At 48.5% G+C, this 16,324-nt stretch overlaps 3 protein-coding genes across 3 annotated transcripts; 2 read left to right on the top strand and 1 right to left on the bottom strand.

The window, feature by feature from the left end:
• Window positions 1–9,237: 9,237 nt before the first annotated feature.
• On the top strand, window positions 9,238–10,119 carry PFICI_05628 (uncharacterized protein; the record flags this gene model as incomplete). Its single annotated transcript, XM_007834209.1, has 2 exons — window positions 9,238–9,771; window positions 9,844–10,119. The coding sequence occupies 2 exons, from the start codon at window positions 9,238–9,240 to the stop codon at window positions 10,117–10,119; spliced, it is 810 nt and encodes a 269-aa protein (XP_007832400.1).
• A 745-nt stretch (window positions 10,120–10,864) lies between these two features.
• PFICI_05627 (Rab GDP-dissociation inhibitor) lies at window positions 10,865–12,818 on the top strand (the record flags this gene model as incomplete). The annotated part of the gene is made up of 7 exons (XM_007834208.1): window positions 10,865–10,910; window positions 11,062–11,086; window positions 11,153–11,212; window positions 11,282–11,309; window positions 11,451–11,796; window positions 11,861–12,558; window positions 12,627–12,818. The coding sequence occupies 7 exons, from the start codon at window positions 10,865–10,867 to the stop codon at window positions 12,816–12,818; spliced, it is 1,395 nt and encodes a 464-aa protein (XP_007832399.1).
• A 2,155-nt stretch (window positions 12,819–14,973) lies between these two features.
• PFICI_05626 (uncharacterized protein) lies at window positions 14,974–15,684 on the bottom strand (the record flags this gene model as incomplete). Its single annotated transcript, XM_007834207.1, has 1 exon — window positions 14,974–15,684. One exon carries the CDS (start codon window positions 15,682–15,684, stop codon window positions 14,974–14,976), a length of 711 nt encoding a protein of 236 aa, XP_007832398.1.
• Between the last annotated feature and the right edge of the window lie 640 nt (window positions 15,685–16,324).

The raw sequence follows: 16,324 nt of genomic DNA, 5'->3' as shown, positions 1-16,324 counted from the left end.
TCCTCTCATTCCGAATGCCAATTACGAGTCGCATTTGCAGTATTCCAGATACACCATCGTTTAATTCTTCTTCTACATATGTCTTTCTCTTCTTCCCAAGCAGCTCACCCCTGCTTGGACAGGGGTTTGTAATTCGGCCGGACTACCAACCTAGGCAATCCGCTGGAACTCGGTGACTGGCGATGGGGAGCACAAACCTAAGCCCGTGCCTGGGACATCTACACGACAGAAGGGAGTAGTGTTGAGCAAGGCTAGGTATTTCCAAAAAAAAAAATGAGGAAGACGTATCTTGGTATTGACCTTCAGATCTGCTCTGCAGTCCAGGTCAATGAAACAACAGCAGATGCCTTCATCAGAAGAAGTCGCTCTCCCGAGGGAGAGCCGTTTTTTGGCTGACGGTTGAGCTTGCATTATGTATGGGAAAATTCCCTCGAAAGCAGAAAGAGATTAAAACCACAATGAGGTCTAGCTGCCCTCGAGTCAGATTGTTCACAATCGTAAGCACGACATGACCTGTCACGGTTGTCGTCTCACATCATCGTCAGTCTCTTCATGGGATGCAACTATCAAACCATTCGGCCTTGATCATGCACAAAAACAGACTTTGTTCTGTCATTGCTAAGAGACCGAGGAAAAAAAAAAACCCCCGCCGCTATATAACAACCAATGAGATGGCACAGCACTTCTCATAAGCACACATGCGAGTCATGGAAACACGCGCTGATTCCGCGATTTCACAGTTGGGAAAAAAAACCATTGCAACCCATCAACGAGTCTGATGACGCACCATTTGTCGCCAGACAATGATAATACGAGGTGTCTCTATATGGCAAAATGACCACTCAACCTGGCTGTCCACATTCCATGACGATTACGGAAAGTATATCCAAATGTTCATTCATGATGATGTTTCGAGCCTCGGTTGTGTTCCTCTCACACAGTAGGTATGTGAGAAATTCTCATCCTAGATTCGCTTTGATTGCACATGCGATGGTGCGAGCTGAGAATTAGATGCTATGATCGGTCTTATTGTGGCCCTCGATCGAGAAGGGAACAAAAGGGAAGAAGAAAAAAAGGCCATGGCACTATTGCCGGCAGGCTACCGAACAGCCCTGGTGAGTTCGCGGTTCGGGTAACAGAGGGACCCGGAAGGCATGTTCCCATACCAATGCCAATTCTGGTAGGACTGACTCTCATAATATGATTTATTTCCCCCCCTTGTCACTGGGTACAGGTACATGCATGCATACAACCAACTACTACCTGCAGCACACCTATTGCTTACCTAGGCTCAACCAAGAAATGGTGAATGTATGTCCAAGATGTGCGCGGATTTTCCGAGCAGTGAGTGCAACAGTAGTTTCACTCACGTCTCGATGGTCCCTCTGATTTCATAGTTGCAGGGCAGGGTACGATGTATACTTACCAAAGGTTTCCAACAATAGCTTCTTTGGGCTTTGGTGTGCTAGACACGTACCTAGCTACTTGATTTACTTACTACCCAGCAACCACTACCACCACCTCGTCGTCTCGTAACTCTCACCATGCGATGAGGGGGGAAATAGACAGAGACAACCTGCTGTGTGTAGAGTTACCATAAGTCGATCGCACATCTGTGGTATCTGTAATGTGTTTCAGGCAGGTGAACTGCCGTGGGCAGATACCGATGCATCTATGCCAACTCGATATCTGCCAAGCCCCTTGGAGCGTGGGATGTTTCGATGTCGTCTCTTTTGATAATCATTACTCTATCTCTACACATTCCCCAAATCCTATCCCATCCAGTAGTTCGGTTATTATTGTACTGTGGTTGCAGGCGTATATTTTAGACCCCCTACGAAGTACCGACGGGGGCCTCTCAAAAGCGCAATCATACAGCTGAACAGCACCAAAATTGCACAACTTGCACCCGCACGAGCCAATTCTACTTCATGCAAGGCTAAAACTTACCCATATCACCACAGTACAAAGAATAGTACGTTCAAAACGCTATTGGCAGGCGATTCGCTTTCTCTTCCCTCCCGGCACTTGCCGCGATATTACCTTATCTGAGATGATTTATGCAGCTTGTGCATAATTTAGGTGTTCTTCAGCATTTCACGTATCTCTTTTCTCACAGCGTTCGTACGTACATATGCTATGCAGTACGTATAGCACAAATGAGATAGATAGAACCGAGCTTTGGATTCTTTTCTTTCTTTCTCTCTATTAAATGTGGGGGCCACGCGGTCAACGACGATCTGTACAAGCATCTTCCTTCACCTGAACAAAATCCACCCCTTGAAGCGGAGATGTCTTGGTGGCCAAGGTACGTGTATTTGGTAAGCTGTCTTGGATGTGTTGGGTATACGTACCTATTGCTAAAACGGTGTATATGTGTGTGCTCTTTTTTCTTCGGTGGAAAGACTGGGAGGCAGGGCATTGTTCGTAGAGTTACTACATAGTAGCATAGCTACTACTGGACATGATCTGAGAACTGATTTCCTCAACTACCAACCTGGTCCTTACCGCCAGATTGAGAAGCGCGTGTCCTTGCCTATTTGATACCTAGTGCGTTGCGTAATCTGGGCGGCATGACGACCCAGGAGGAGTGTTCGGCCGGGTTTTTCTCTTTGTGGTTTATTTGCTGCTTTCTACGTGTGTTTGAACGGCCTTTTGCTCTCACTCAATGCTAGTTATTGCTATTACATGATCAGAAGTGTCGCTGCTTTCCGCCTTCGTGCCTTTTTCGGCGGCTAGTGTTTGCTGGGGTGGGCTGGCAGAATTCAGGAGACTATTTACCAGTCCATGTGGGCATCTTGGCTAACGGGATTAGATTGGGGGGAGGGGGGGGAGGCGCTTAATCGGAACGTTTTCACGCTGTTCCCTCTCTTCTTCTTCTCCTCCCCCCTGGACGCAGGGAATACACAATAGCTTGCACTCTTTTAAATCTAACCTGTTTGAGGTTCACCGCCGGAACAGCAATCCCACGCCATGGTAACATGGGACAGCCAACGCCCGTGGTCAGTTTTGTTTTGCTGCCAGCTTTGAACAGGGCTTGGAGGACCCTGACTGATCTAAACTGAACTGACTCTCTTTTGCCAACAGCGCATTCCGCCGAGATGCTTCTCGAGTCAGTTTTGGACGAACAGCGAAAGGGTCCCCCCAAGACAGAACGCGTCAAAAGCCTTGCACATTTGTTTTGATCTTCTAGTTCATCGTGACACGTGTGGGTGGTAGGCATATTTCCCTTGTCTTTCTCTCTCTCTGCCTCCTATTCCCTCACATCTCTCTCCTGATTTCGGAGAGATGTCCGGGAGTAAGTAGGGAGCTGGGGAGGGGAAGCACAACAAGGTCCGACCGTGATTGCCACATTCCTGAACCGCGCATCTCTCTCTCTCTCGATACGAAGCAGTTCCTGAGTCGCGCGACCTTCCCAGTCATCATACGTAGTAGTGGTAGTAGTAGTAGCAGGGCCAGAAAGATATCCGAGAGGCGCCGCCGTCTCCGGGCTCGCATGATACGGAAGCTGTCAATGGGCTCTCGGCTCATGGCAACATGGTGTGGTGATGATCTCGTATACGCTACATAATACTATATTCGGCACGCCAGTCCTTGGTGTGCTGATATGATGATGCAATGCTTTCCAATCATCCGATCGCGCCGTCCTTTTTTTGGTCTTGCTGCTGACTTGGAGGGGAGGCAACAAAGAATTTGAACTGCCGCGAAGCACCCCAAGATCGAGCCAAGATCCCAGGCTTGTGAGGCGGCGATACCTGTTACAAGGCTGGTTTCTCGATGCTAAAGCTTTTTCATGGTCTTTCGCCGTTTCTTCTCATACTCGGGCACTCCGATGTTCTACGTTGTACGCAATATTCCGCAGTGCTGTTGCGGGAGAAGCGATCGCGGACGTTTCTGCTATCTATTCATCGTCGTCTGTCGCTCGGCGTTCCGTTTACATGTGTATACTCTGTATGTCTATGTGTGTTCATGCATCTTGTGTCTGTGTCCTGGTTGGCTGTGGCAGTAGTTTGTTTGATATTGAATATGGAGATGCCATACTTTCTGCCTTGGTAGACCCTTTTTTTAAACAAAAGCCCACTTGGAACACCATCTCCAGCTGTTTAACTTTGCTCGAGCGGCGGGAACTTGGAAAAGGACTCCACAAGCCGATGCCATCTCTGGTGTTGTCGGTGCCTGGCCTGGCGCTCCCGCTCCTGTGTGCCATCTTTTTTTTTTCTCCCTTGGTGTCTCCATTGCGGGCTGCGGGTTTTTGAAGTGGGAGGAGGCTCCATGCTCCATCCGATCTGAAGCTTCCGGGTTGGTGGCATTGAGTTTTGGTGTGGCCGCCAGCCCGCTGCCGCTGGACCTGGCCTTAACTTGGTGCCCCGGGGGAGGAGTCAGAGGAGCTGGACCTCGCTGGACTGGAGAAGGAAGAGAGGCTCTCGGTTCACTTGAGATCCAATCCCACACCTTCCCTCAGCCTCCCGCCGTCTCCAGTCCAGCAGCACATCAGGCTGATATGGGCCAAGGGTAGCTTGACTCCATTTTTTAAACATTTCCCAAGACATGTTAAATACTCCATTTACAAGGCCATCCATTGTGGTCCACACGGGTAACATGTTTTTCTGCAACCAAAAAACCTTCCCCAGTATCCCGACGGATGGAGTCTTTGTTTTCGGGCAGCCGTTGATAGGAAGCCATTCCGGGAAGCCGAGTCAAAAAGATCCACCATGTAAGCAAGCCTGCAAAAGGGCACCACAATACAATTATGCGTCCCTGGTTTTATGTGCAATTCAAGGGCTCTCGATGAATTTCTCGTTGTAGGCCTGAAATCATGAATAAGTGTATGCATGCCCTTGTCCGTTTTACCGGGCTTGAATTGTCGTCACAAATTTGAATGCTCATGGCAAGCTGCATCCATCTACCTCGCAGCTTCTTGACGACGTAATCTCTCATCCGCCCTTTTCTCTCCCAACGCTTACGTCTCCCGTCGCCCGTTCGAAACACGATGTATTACGAAAGCGAGTCGAATGATATAAAGGTCATCCTGACGACGAACCCAAGACACCACGTCAGCTCTACCGTCCGTGGCCGCGTCAGCACATGGTAGAGAACCCCTCGTTATTTTCGCCCACCATTATTAGTTCGTCACTCACTCGTAACGAACCCTCTCGTGGCTGTGACAAGAACATGGGACTCGTAACAAGGTTCAATATCAACAAGGCCGTGTGACTTTTGAGTCTTATGGCAGAGACAACACAAATCGTATGCTATTGACGTATGCTCGACCTTGTTACATTCTGAAGGTCCAAACGCCTCAGAGTCGGCATCGCACAGGTACATCTAGTGAATATACCGCATAAGATGGTAGGAGTTACGACATCTAGACGAGTTCGCATGTCTAATTGTAGGGCTGACATGACTGAGGGCACTGAGGCAGCTGGTTGTCAGGGTCTTCCTAAACCCAGAGTGACCACTACGAATTATTGACATCCTTGCATTATACTTTTCCCAGTCTTCATGGCTGACGACCTGTTTGGAATTACTTTCAAGATTTTGGCATACGGAATTTGGAGCACGGAGACCAACTCAACAATATTAACATGGATGATCGAAATGCTCTGTTCATGTTTTGTTCTCTACTCCATGATATGCGACAAGACTGGGCTCTTTTGCCGGGTTGGCTTTACTTGTCTCAATCGGTCATCAACTTTTAGTAAAATGATAGTATCTGGCTCGGCCGCCTATGCTGTGCTGCTTTCTTCTGGTTTCGCGCGATGCAAGGGGTCAATCTTCCTGCAATAAATCGGCGATCATTGTTCCGAATCTGATAACCTGTACTGCCCTTCCCGCTTGACGGGTTGCGCTGCTCGAGTCTATAGTATCCCGATTGATTCGACAACGACGACAGGGCCGCAGATCGAGCATGAACCGGTGGGTCTACACTTGAAGGGGCGAGATAAAAGTAGAGACTTGTACTTGACACTTGTCGAATCACAATTTTATAATGCATATATGAAGTGTCTTTTTTTTTTTTTTTTTTTTTTTTTGGCTCCTTGTTGCATTAGTTCAGGTGCATATTCCTGGCGCAACTGTTCGTAATTGAACAGGTACGGATACCCATGCCTTAGCCGTAGCAGCAAACCTACATCATTCAGTCTCCAAGCGGGTATACACATTTATATGACTGTTGAGAAATGCTCACCGAGCACGTGAGGGCATTGTTCTCTGCACTAGCCGCTATCGCGGGGGTGTCTGAGGTGATCATATCACATGTCACATTAAACAGCAGGGCAATAGCTGATATTAAATGATGGCCAATGAACAAAAAATCATACAAGGACTTGGCTACAAATCAGGCGTTTGGCTTTGACATACAGAGTACATCCCCCCGATTGTTGCGCATGAATCGTACGAGAGCGATGTATACCAAGGCACGGATATGCTTGGAAGATGTATAAGTCAAAGAAGCTGAAGTGGCGGCAGCATCATTACGGTTTTTCTTACTGTCGGTAATTGTCGGTGCATCATTGCGTAACGTTGCAAAAACGCCTTGACCTGTTTCTCTTCCCCTTTGTTTTAACCTTTTTTTTCTCCCCTCTCTCACGATTGTGGCCGAAGAAGTTCCCTATGTTCTCAATGTACAGATACTTTGCTGCAGTCGTATGCGCCTCAGGGTTGGGAGGACGAGAAAAAGAAAAGTAATTCATGCAGGTGCCGCCCGGCTCGCGGATGGATTTTCCGGGGAGGATAAATCCATATACAAAATCAGCTGTGTAGCGTAGCACGTCGCATGTCGCTGCTATTGGTTCGGAAGCAGATATACTGTCTTTGGGGGGCGTGAGATGCATTTTTTGCGGCGTGAGTCCTTTGGCGAAACCTAAACAAGCGATATAAGACACCGGTTCGAATCTGGCTTGTAAAGGAGGCTGGTGACAACTTCTTTTTGGGACTACTTATCGACGAATGTCGGGTCGACATGAGCCTTTTCCCTTCGAGTGCTCAACAATTGTTCACTTACTCCGTGTTCAAAAACTGATCGTGAGAGATGACCACGATCACAACCTTTACCCTCAGCCCTGCGGCAATTCTCAGGTGCAAGGTTTGCATGAATGTAATTCTAGGCTTATGCTTTGGGAAGGTGTCAGGACTTGATTAACAATGCTTTTGACTCAAGTGCTCACTTTTGACCGGTCGCCGGTTCGGACATAGTTGGTTGGATATGTACTCGGCATGTTCATGTCAAACATCGCATAAGTACTTCAACATGCACTTCAAAAGAGAGTCCTTGAATTGCGCGGCTGCCTCGCTTGTAAATGGTTTTAAAAAAAAAAAAAAAGCCTCTCCATGCGTCTCTCAAGCGAAGCACGCTCACACGAAACTAGGAATTGCATGGAATAAGCAATTGTATTCTCGGATTTTGTGATTTGTCCTCCCATGTGACCTGAATATAAGACTCAGGAAGCAGGTGCCACACAGATACCTATCACCTTGCACCCCAAGATGGAACGTATGAGAATGATGCAGACTTTGCGAACGAAAGGTCTCAGAATAATGAGAAATGATCAAAAGGTCCAAGTTTTTTGTTCAGATTACACCTCTGTAGCCCAAAGAGAGCAGCCACCGAGTAGTTCATACCTAGGCAGGTGGCAGCCGAGCAGAATATTATTTGCACTATCCTCATTGAGAAAGAAAAAGAAATCTGCAACTTGTGATTTATCTTAATTATTCCGCCGCATTATTCATTTGCGAGTATATCCGTACTAATGAACAACTATTGATGTCATGTATAATACGGCTCCCGCCCAAGGAGATTCGCAGGTTGTAAATTATAGATATATGCCGAATATCCCTAAGTAAACCAGACAGAACTTTTTTTTTTTAAAAAAAAACTCGCTTATTAGGGAAGTAATTATGCAAAACATCCAGAAATTTCCAACTCCCTTCTTGCCAATTACTATATCCTTTCTTTCGGCGCAAAAGTGTGTACGGGTGCCGGGTAGCTGTAAATTTACACTGCATTGCAATCTCTATCCTCTGGATGGAGTTTGCATGACTTTAGCATGTCTGGGGGCGTCCAATTCCCCTTAAAATTTGTTCAAATCCACCCATCAACTTGAGGAGTACAAGGAGCCTCATTTGATGGGTCCTCCGAAGCGCCTAGGCATTCGAAGAGGACGCAAACTTTTAGTTGTTTCTCATAGGGAATCTTACACTTTATCCTCAGCCCTAGTTGTGCGGATATCCAGATTTACAGAAAGTATGTGAACGCTTGGCCTCTGTGTAGGGCTGAGAGCCATATATGAGGTCGCTGTAGAAGCTGACACTCGTAAAAGCATTCATAAGCCTATCGCTACCGGAGAAGTACGACTGATCGTATGGCTGGGCCATTCTGATAGTGTACTTGGATGTTCTCATGATCTGTTGTTACAAGCTCTCCCTGATTGGTTTCTCGCAGGATTAGCATCACGAGTTTCGGTCTCCCAAATTCATTGAGCTTCGAGCTGTAAAACCCATAGATAATAGTAATTCTGAAAAGGGAGTGACTTTTGACTAATCCGAAAGTGATAATAGTACTTCCGAGATGGACAATCAGATTTCCGGGTGCGCCTTGAGCCAGTAGTTGAACTGCATCATGGTGGTTCTCCCTAGGAAATCATCTTGCCTCTGCACCATAGACTTCGAGTGCACGCACCCAAAGTAACAACACAAGCGAAGCACAGGATCGACCAATACACAGTCATACCTTTAGATACCATCTTGTGTACCTCAAGCACTATATTAAAGGACGCAAAGAACCCGCGACAGAAAATGTTCCTCACAAGTTTTACCTCATAAATGAATCTTTGAGTTGAAACCAATTGAACTTTTTGAATTACAAAGTGAGTATATTGTGGTTGGGCGTAGCAATGCGGTGATGGCTGTGGATGATAGCTGACACGTAAATGTTTGACTTCATTTTATACTGGGAAAAAAAAAACGTCATAATTTGTATTAAATTGTTCATATTCTGCCTGAAAACGGACACTTGTTCCAAGGTCTCGAATGTATTATGACACTCACGAATCGAGGAGGTGGGAAGTAATGCTATACTACATGTGGCGTAGAAGTGTGGCGCTCAATGTCTGTGCGCCACATAGAAAAATTCCTAGCTTGAGCTCGCGACCTTGCAAGGCTTCAGCCCGATCTGCAATTGAGACTGCCATCGCCAAAATTACGACCTCGAACCCGAGGTTTGGACGATCGAAAGATACAATGGCTAGTCCAACAACCATCCGACCGGTGATCGGTCGGATTCTGCAGCGTTCTACTCAGCGCGCTCCCTCGCAATGCCTGGCTCTGGCCGCGCGCTCGTCCCCGAACTCTGCATCGGCCCCTTTCTCGACCACTGCCTCGCTCGAGATGCGCAAGCCCAGGCGTGACAACAGCAGACTTCGAGGTCTCTCGGCAATCTATCGATCCGGAACAAAGGCACGCATGGCAGTTGATGGCTACGAACTACCTGAGCCAGCCGAGTATAACCCGGCGGACGAGGTCAAGACAGATCCCAAGCATGGCTTGTACGAGTTCTTCTACGACAAGGAGAGGTCATTACTGGATCCGGAAGCTGAGGCACAACATGGACGCTCTTGGACTGTTGAAGAACTGCGACACAAGAGCTGGGATGACCTGCACAAGCTGTGGTGGGTCTGCGTGAAGGAGAGGAACAGAATCGCAACGGCGAGCAGGGAGAGGACGAGACTCAAGTTCAAGACGGGCGAGGAGGAGAGCAAGGAGAGGATGCGAGCGGTACGTTTTCCAGAAGAACACGAAGCCATCGTGATATGTGGACCATGCTAATTTCCCTTCCCCTTTTGACAGGTATCAAAGACAATGAAGTCTATTAAGCAGGCCCTCACTGAGCGTTATTACGCATGGGAGGACGCGAGGGACCTGGCCGAGCAAGATCCGGAGGTCGATCTCGCCAACACGAACAACCCATACACCCCGAAGAACTATTTTGATGAAGAGGTGGCAGGTGCCCCGGCAATCGAGGCCGAGGGTGCAAGACAAGAGACTGGAAAGCCTGTAGAAGTGACGATTGACCCATCCGCCCTACCAAAGTCAGCAGACAGCCAGCCCGTGTCCAGGACATAACGAGTGGCTTCTAGTGTGCAATATATTGAGATGTACTATATAAGGCGTGGAGACGCACGGAGCTCAATCCAGGAGTCTGTACACCTAATGGGGGAGTCATAGATTCGCACGGCCATGGGCTTCGAGAATAGGAGCCGGGTACTGTAAAATTGTGTAATATATTCTGGACATTGCGTCCTAGAGCACAAGCCAGCTCCATAAAATGCTTATGATGGGCGTCCTTGTACTAGAGAGCCTAGTGTTGTTTGCAGATCACATTGAGCCGCATTGCCTGTGATAGTAGTAGTCTTCGAGAGCGACACCATAAGAATCGAAGCTCTCAGGCAAAACCGTCTCTGGTTTGACATTGTGGAAATAAGAGACATCAGTTCTAATCATAGTACTAGGCAGGCAGACAGACAGACTATTTGGGATTAGAATTGAGGATCCTGGGTCGGATAGCTGCATTGACTATGGCGATCATCTGGGACACATCTCAGGCAATGGAGCACTGGAGCCCCCCCAAATGCGAAGCGGGACCCCGCCAATTGGTTGCAGACCCAAAATGGGTCTAAGTTGCAGCTCCAACGGGGGCCTTATTGAACAACACCAGAACGGCCATCCCTTTCACCGATACTTTTTCTCTTTCACTCCCCCAGAAGAAGCATTTCTCTTGCGTTTTCTTCTTGGTTACTAGTTGCTATCAACTCTACGACTCTTTCTCTTCTTTTGATACCCTCTCAGCAAACAAAACACACACGACACCATGGATGAGATCGCCCCCGAATACGATGTCATTGTGCTCGGCACTGGTGAGTTTGCTGCCCCGCACCGCAAGTCTGCTGTGCTGCTCTTCCGCGTGCCTCCTTGGTGGGGTTCAGGAGCTCCGGCACGGTTGATGGCAGAAGAAGAACAACGACGCTGCTATATGAGCACGATGGCTGACGCGCAAGGAAATCGCAGGTCTGACCGAGTGTATTCTCTCTGGGTAGGTTTGATCAACTGTACAGCGTTGAAAACCAGAGCAAGGAGCTAATCAGCATGGTGCATAAAGTGTTCTCAGTGTCAAGGGCAAGAAGGTGTTGCACATTGACCGCAACGACCACTACGGAGGGTGAGTAATAGTCTTTTCCCCCTTAGATCTTGTCTATCCTGGAATGTCAACTAATCAACTTTACAACAGAGAGGCTGCTTCAGTGAACCTCGAAACGGTACGATTCTACTCTTCATTCCCATGGTGGTCCGCCGAGCTTGAACCCCTAACCCCTATCCATCATCAACCTCACCCACCGCTACCACGGCCCAAACCCATAGAACATAGGAACAAGTCAGGCTAAGACAATCACAAACAGCTATTCAAGAAGTACGGAAACTTCCAAGAAGGCTCCAAGCCCTGGGAGAAGTATGGCCGTCCCGCAGACTGGAACATCGACCTGGTGCCCAAGCTGCTGATGTCGTCTGGAGAGCTGACCAACATCCTGGTCTCTACCGATGTCACCCGCTACCTCGAGTTCAAGCAGGTTGCTGGCAGCTACGTCCAGCAAGGCGCTGCCTCCAAGGCCACCGTTGCCAAGGTGCCCTCAGATGCCGCCGAAGCTCTGCGATCGCCCCTCATGGGCATCTTCGAGAAGCGCCGTATGAAGAGCTTCATCGAGTGGGTAGGCACTTTTGACGCTGCCGATGCCAGCACGCACAAGGGTGAGTGATCCAAGTGAATCACCATGTTGCAAGTCATGCAGACTGACGAATCCACGACATTCAGGTCTCGACCTCTCCTCGGTCTCCATGAAGGATGTCTACGACAAGTTTGGCCTCGAGACCGGCACCCGGGACTTTATTGGCCACGCCATGGCTCTGTATCTCGATGACAGCTACCTCACTGCCGTCGGTAAGGCTCCGGAGGCCATTGAGCGCATTCGCCTTTACGGTAACTCGGTGGCTCGCTACGGAAAGTCTCCCTACATCTACCCCCTGTACGGTCTCGGCGAGCTCCCCCAGGGCTTTGCCCGTCTGTCGGCCATCTACGGAGGTACCTACATGTTGAACACCTCTGTCGACGAGGTTCTGTACGAAGGCAGCAAGGCCGTCGGAATCAAGGCCACCATGGGCGGTATTGAGCCCGAGATGAAGTTTGAGACCAAGGCCAAGTTCATCCTTGGTGACCCCAGCTACTTCCCCCAGAAGGTGAAGGTCGTCGGCCACGTCCTGAAGGCCATCTGCGTGCTGAAGCACCCTCTGGCTGGTACCGGTGACGCCGACTCGGCTCAGCTCATCATTCCCCAGTCCCAGGTTGGCCGCAAGAACGATATCTACATTGCTTGTATCTCCTCGGCACACAACGTTTGCCCCAAGGGCTACTACATTGCCATCGTCTCGACCATTGCCGAGACCTCTGCCAACCACCACCTCGAGCTCCAGCCTGGTCTGGAGCGTCTTGGCCAGATTGAGGAGCAATTCCTGGTAAGTTTGAGATCAACAGACACATGTATGTGCATATGGGACGGTCCGGCTAACTGGAAATCCTACAGGGCCCCCCTATCCCGCTGTACGAGCCTCTTGAGGATGGTTCCAAGGACAACATCTTCATCTCCAAGAGCTACGATGCCACTTCGCACTTTGAGACCACCACCGACGACGTGCAAGATATCTACAAGCGTGCTACGGGTGAGGAGCTCAAGGTTGAGGGCCTGCGAGAGGGTCTTCAGGTGTCTGAGGAATAGAGAGTTGGAGGTTGTCGTGATCGAGGGAACTAGGGCATTTAACAAATGGTTACAAATGAGCAGGCGTACTGCTATATGTTGATGGTGAAATTTGCCCATCATAGGGAGCATGGTGTTACCCAAGAAAGCCACAGACAGGTTTTAAGTGAACTACAATACAAATTCAAATAATCATTAGACATTTGGGGCAGTGATTTCAGATACATTGAATGAACCTTTTTTTCATAATATAAGGCTTGGCTAGCATCACAAACTCAGCACGAGCATTCGCGGGAAACTACAACAGCTGGTTAGAGGTGGGAGACAAATACAATTGTGCCCTGTTACCCAAATATTAACACTGTTCCATGACGCTGGCGGCCACGTCTCCGGTGGACAAAAAACAACACCTGTTTGGCCTTTTGATCCATTGCTCGGGCGTTTGGTCTTCTTGTGGGTGGTCATTGGCATATCGATCATGGAGAATCCAAAATCAAATACGGGCGCTTTCAGAGTATCAAGATATGATACTAAGAGATATTGCACAAGCCACATCGATCGCATGAACTACTTGGATGTGAGACTCATCAGAGTCTACGCGCCTGGAGCTCGAACAGTCTTTTCTGCTTGTTCTGATGAACTGGAAACCGGCACAAGCCCACACACACATAATGGATGATGAATCTCTGGCTGGCTCACCCTGACACTCGCGTGATGGACCCGTGCGTGTCGGTGACCAGGTCTAACAGATCTAAAGGGACAGGATTGGATGTAAACATGAAAATGGGGCTATCTGTTGACCTGGATAGAGAGGTGCGTATGCTGAACAGTTTAGAAGATGGTGAAAAATAAAGATATAAATAATGGTAAGCAGGAAAGATGACTAGAAAGAAAGAGTTGAGAAGGAAAAAAAAAAAAGCAATGGAGATGCCGAGGTTCGAACTCGGGATCCTTCGCTTGCGAAGCGAATGTCTTGCCACTCGACCACACCCCCATTTGATGTGTTGTCTTTGTTTCTTGGTTGGAACAAGATGGCAGTAGCGATGATGATGTAGCTTGATGGCGGGAGCCTACATATCGAAGCGGGTAACAATAGCCAGACGCACAAAAGACGTGCTTTCCTCGTTTGCAATGGAAACGGAAAATTGATGAGATACTACAAACGGTTTGACATGATCTCCATTGCAGTTTGGTATCTTTCCAATTTGATGGTTGAGACTGACAAGAATTACACTCTAATGAAATGGGCAGTTGGGCATCGGGCATCGGGCATGAGCATATTGGAACTTTTTTTTCTCTCTAGATATATAGGTGTCTATTTCTCAACTGCTTGGCGGCACTTTGTTCAAACCGGTTCCAGTCTATCATTATCACCATAGTCGTCTCTGGTCATATAGTGCAAGGGCTGAAACCATCTTGTATATCTGTCCCCTGCGCTGTGTAAACGGTCCAGTTACTCGGGGGAAACTGGAAGACTGGTATGTACAATAGTAGGATTTATTCCCACATCGAACCTCAGACAGCGCGGCCCTTTCAAGGACTTGAGCTAACACAGGTATTCAAGATGCCCAGGAAATGTCACCAACTACAACAATCGTTTGTGTCGGCGAGTGTCATCAAGTGCTGCGTGGACTGCTTCCAACAGTACCCTAGGCCATGCATGTAAAGTTTTGCAGATTCCAAGGTCTTAATTGGGAAACACAACAAAGGGTACATAATATGTCCCCCTCTCCGATAGATGTTGGTATAGTGTTTGATAGTACTATCTACCGCAATAAACTCATATCAAACGCCGACAATGTTGATGCTTCCCATCCCATGACCCAAAAATGACCGTTCATTAACTCCTTGCAGCCGATGCAATCCCCCAATGGCCTCCATTTCCCGCCTTGCGGCTTTTGTTATTTATACACAGTCGTCGATGCGACTGAGATGCACTTACCCCTATTATAGTTTGATGCATGGAGGGTTGTACTTATTACAACTCTTCACCCATTTTATTAATGTCCCTTCGCAATATATCTGCCTCGCTCATGCGTGCGATAAAACTGCTCGATTTGCGTGGCACACACAGTTGAAAAGATCGCGGGTTCCTTTCTAGCCATTTAAACCCCGAGGCTCTGGTATTGATGTTGAGTACGCAGCAATTGTCAAAGGTTTTCCAATGTCAACTGCATCATAGTAGCCGGAGATAGTCGGTTTCCACCTTTGCCTTGAGAACCAAGACTGGCGGCTCTGGCACTCCTTCAGCGCCTCCATCTGTCCCAAAATCTGCACCAACCTCGTACGTGAAGGACATCTTGACATCCTGGAGTAGTTTGCAAATCTCCGTCGGGTCGCCCAATGGCTCGGCCAACTTGATGAAGCCGTGTTTTGCACTGTTGCCATTGTTCCCGACCGCACGATCGCAATTTACGACCGAGTCGAGCACCAGGTAGACTTCCATGACCTTGGGGAAGCTCGACATCAAGGCATACTTGTTGTACGTCTCCCACGGTTTCCTAATGGCGGGGTTGACGTGGTCGAGGGCCAAGTTGACAACCTCGGAAGCTCCCGTGCACAGCTCGGCAAAGTCCCTGGCATTGTCGTCGTACCCCATGGACGGCGGCCGTGGTATGTAGAGAGTATCGAGCTGGGGGTGAAAGTAAATCCTGGCCCGATGCGTCGAGGTGCCAAAAAGCGGCTTGTAGATGCGCAGAGCTTCACGCCGAGCCTCGGAGCAGGCCTGGAGAATGGCGGGCGGTGGTGTAATGGTTGTACATTGGTCCAGCTTTGCGTCGTAGTAGACTTCGACTACCCGTGGTGATGAGCAGCTATACTGCCATATCTCCAGCCGTATCTCGGTGGGCAGTGAAGAGAACAGGTGAAATGAGGAAAAATGCGACATGGTTTCTCCGGACTCGTGGTTCAATCGAGTGGGCAGCGAATCAGATGACAAGGATGGGAGAGAGAGAAAGAGTATAGAGAGTTTGTATGACCCAATGTGTACTGGGCTCAAGACATTTGTCGTACGATCAAAGCCTTTAAGGCTCAGCAGGGACGACTGGGTCACTTGCCAAGTATAATAACAAGTTCCCGTTGTCAGAACTTTTCTAGGAGTATGTAGGTGGGGAGGGAGTTGATAGTCGGGCGTTGGAACAAATTATGGTCAGTCGCCCTCTCACATGGCGGAACAAAGATCAGGCCATGGATGTCAAAAGTCTTTAATGGGTGACCCCTGCAATGCCACGCATTTAGGACCCCGTACGCCTCGGGCAGCCACAGCCGTAATGGATGAACCCAGTTGATGCTTAGTGTAGATTGGAGGTTTCCCAGGATGTCGTGCGAGTGCTGTGCTAAAAGCCTGAAGCAGCTGAAATGTCTCTGAACACTTGAATAAAAGATGACGATTACTCAATGTGTTAGATTGAACTCTGTTTGTTGGCTTACTACCTAGTACTCAATACGTTGAGTGGTGTAGTGCCTTGGAGGTGTAAAATAGCAACAACAGCATGATATGAAGCAAATGTCGGTGATGGGGAAAAGTT

The sequence above is a fragment of the Pestalotiopsis fici genome (assembly GCF_000516985.1).
Source record: "Pestalotiopsis fici W106-1 unplaced genomic scaffold PFICI_Scf_3, whole genome shotgun sequence".
Classification (NCBI taxonomy): domain Eukaryota; kingdom Fungi; phylum Ascomycota; class Sordariomycetes; order Amphisphaeriales; family Sporocadaceae; genus Pestalotiopsis; species Pestalotiopsis fici.
Note: the sequence above shows the minus strand (reverse complement) of the source record. Positions and strands in the feature narration are given on the sequence as shown.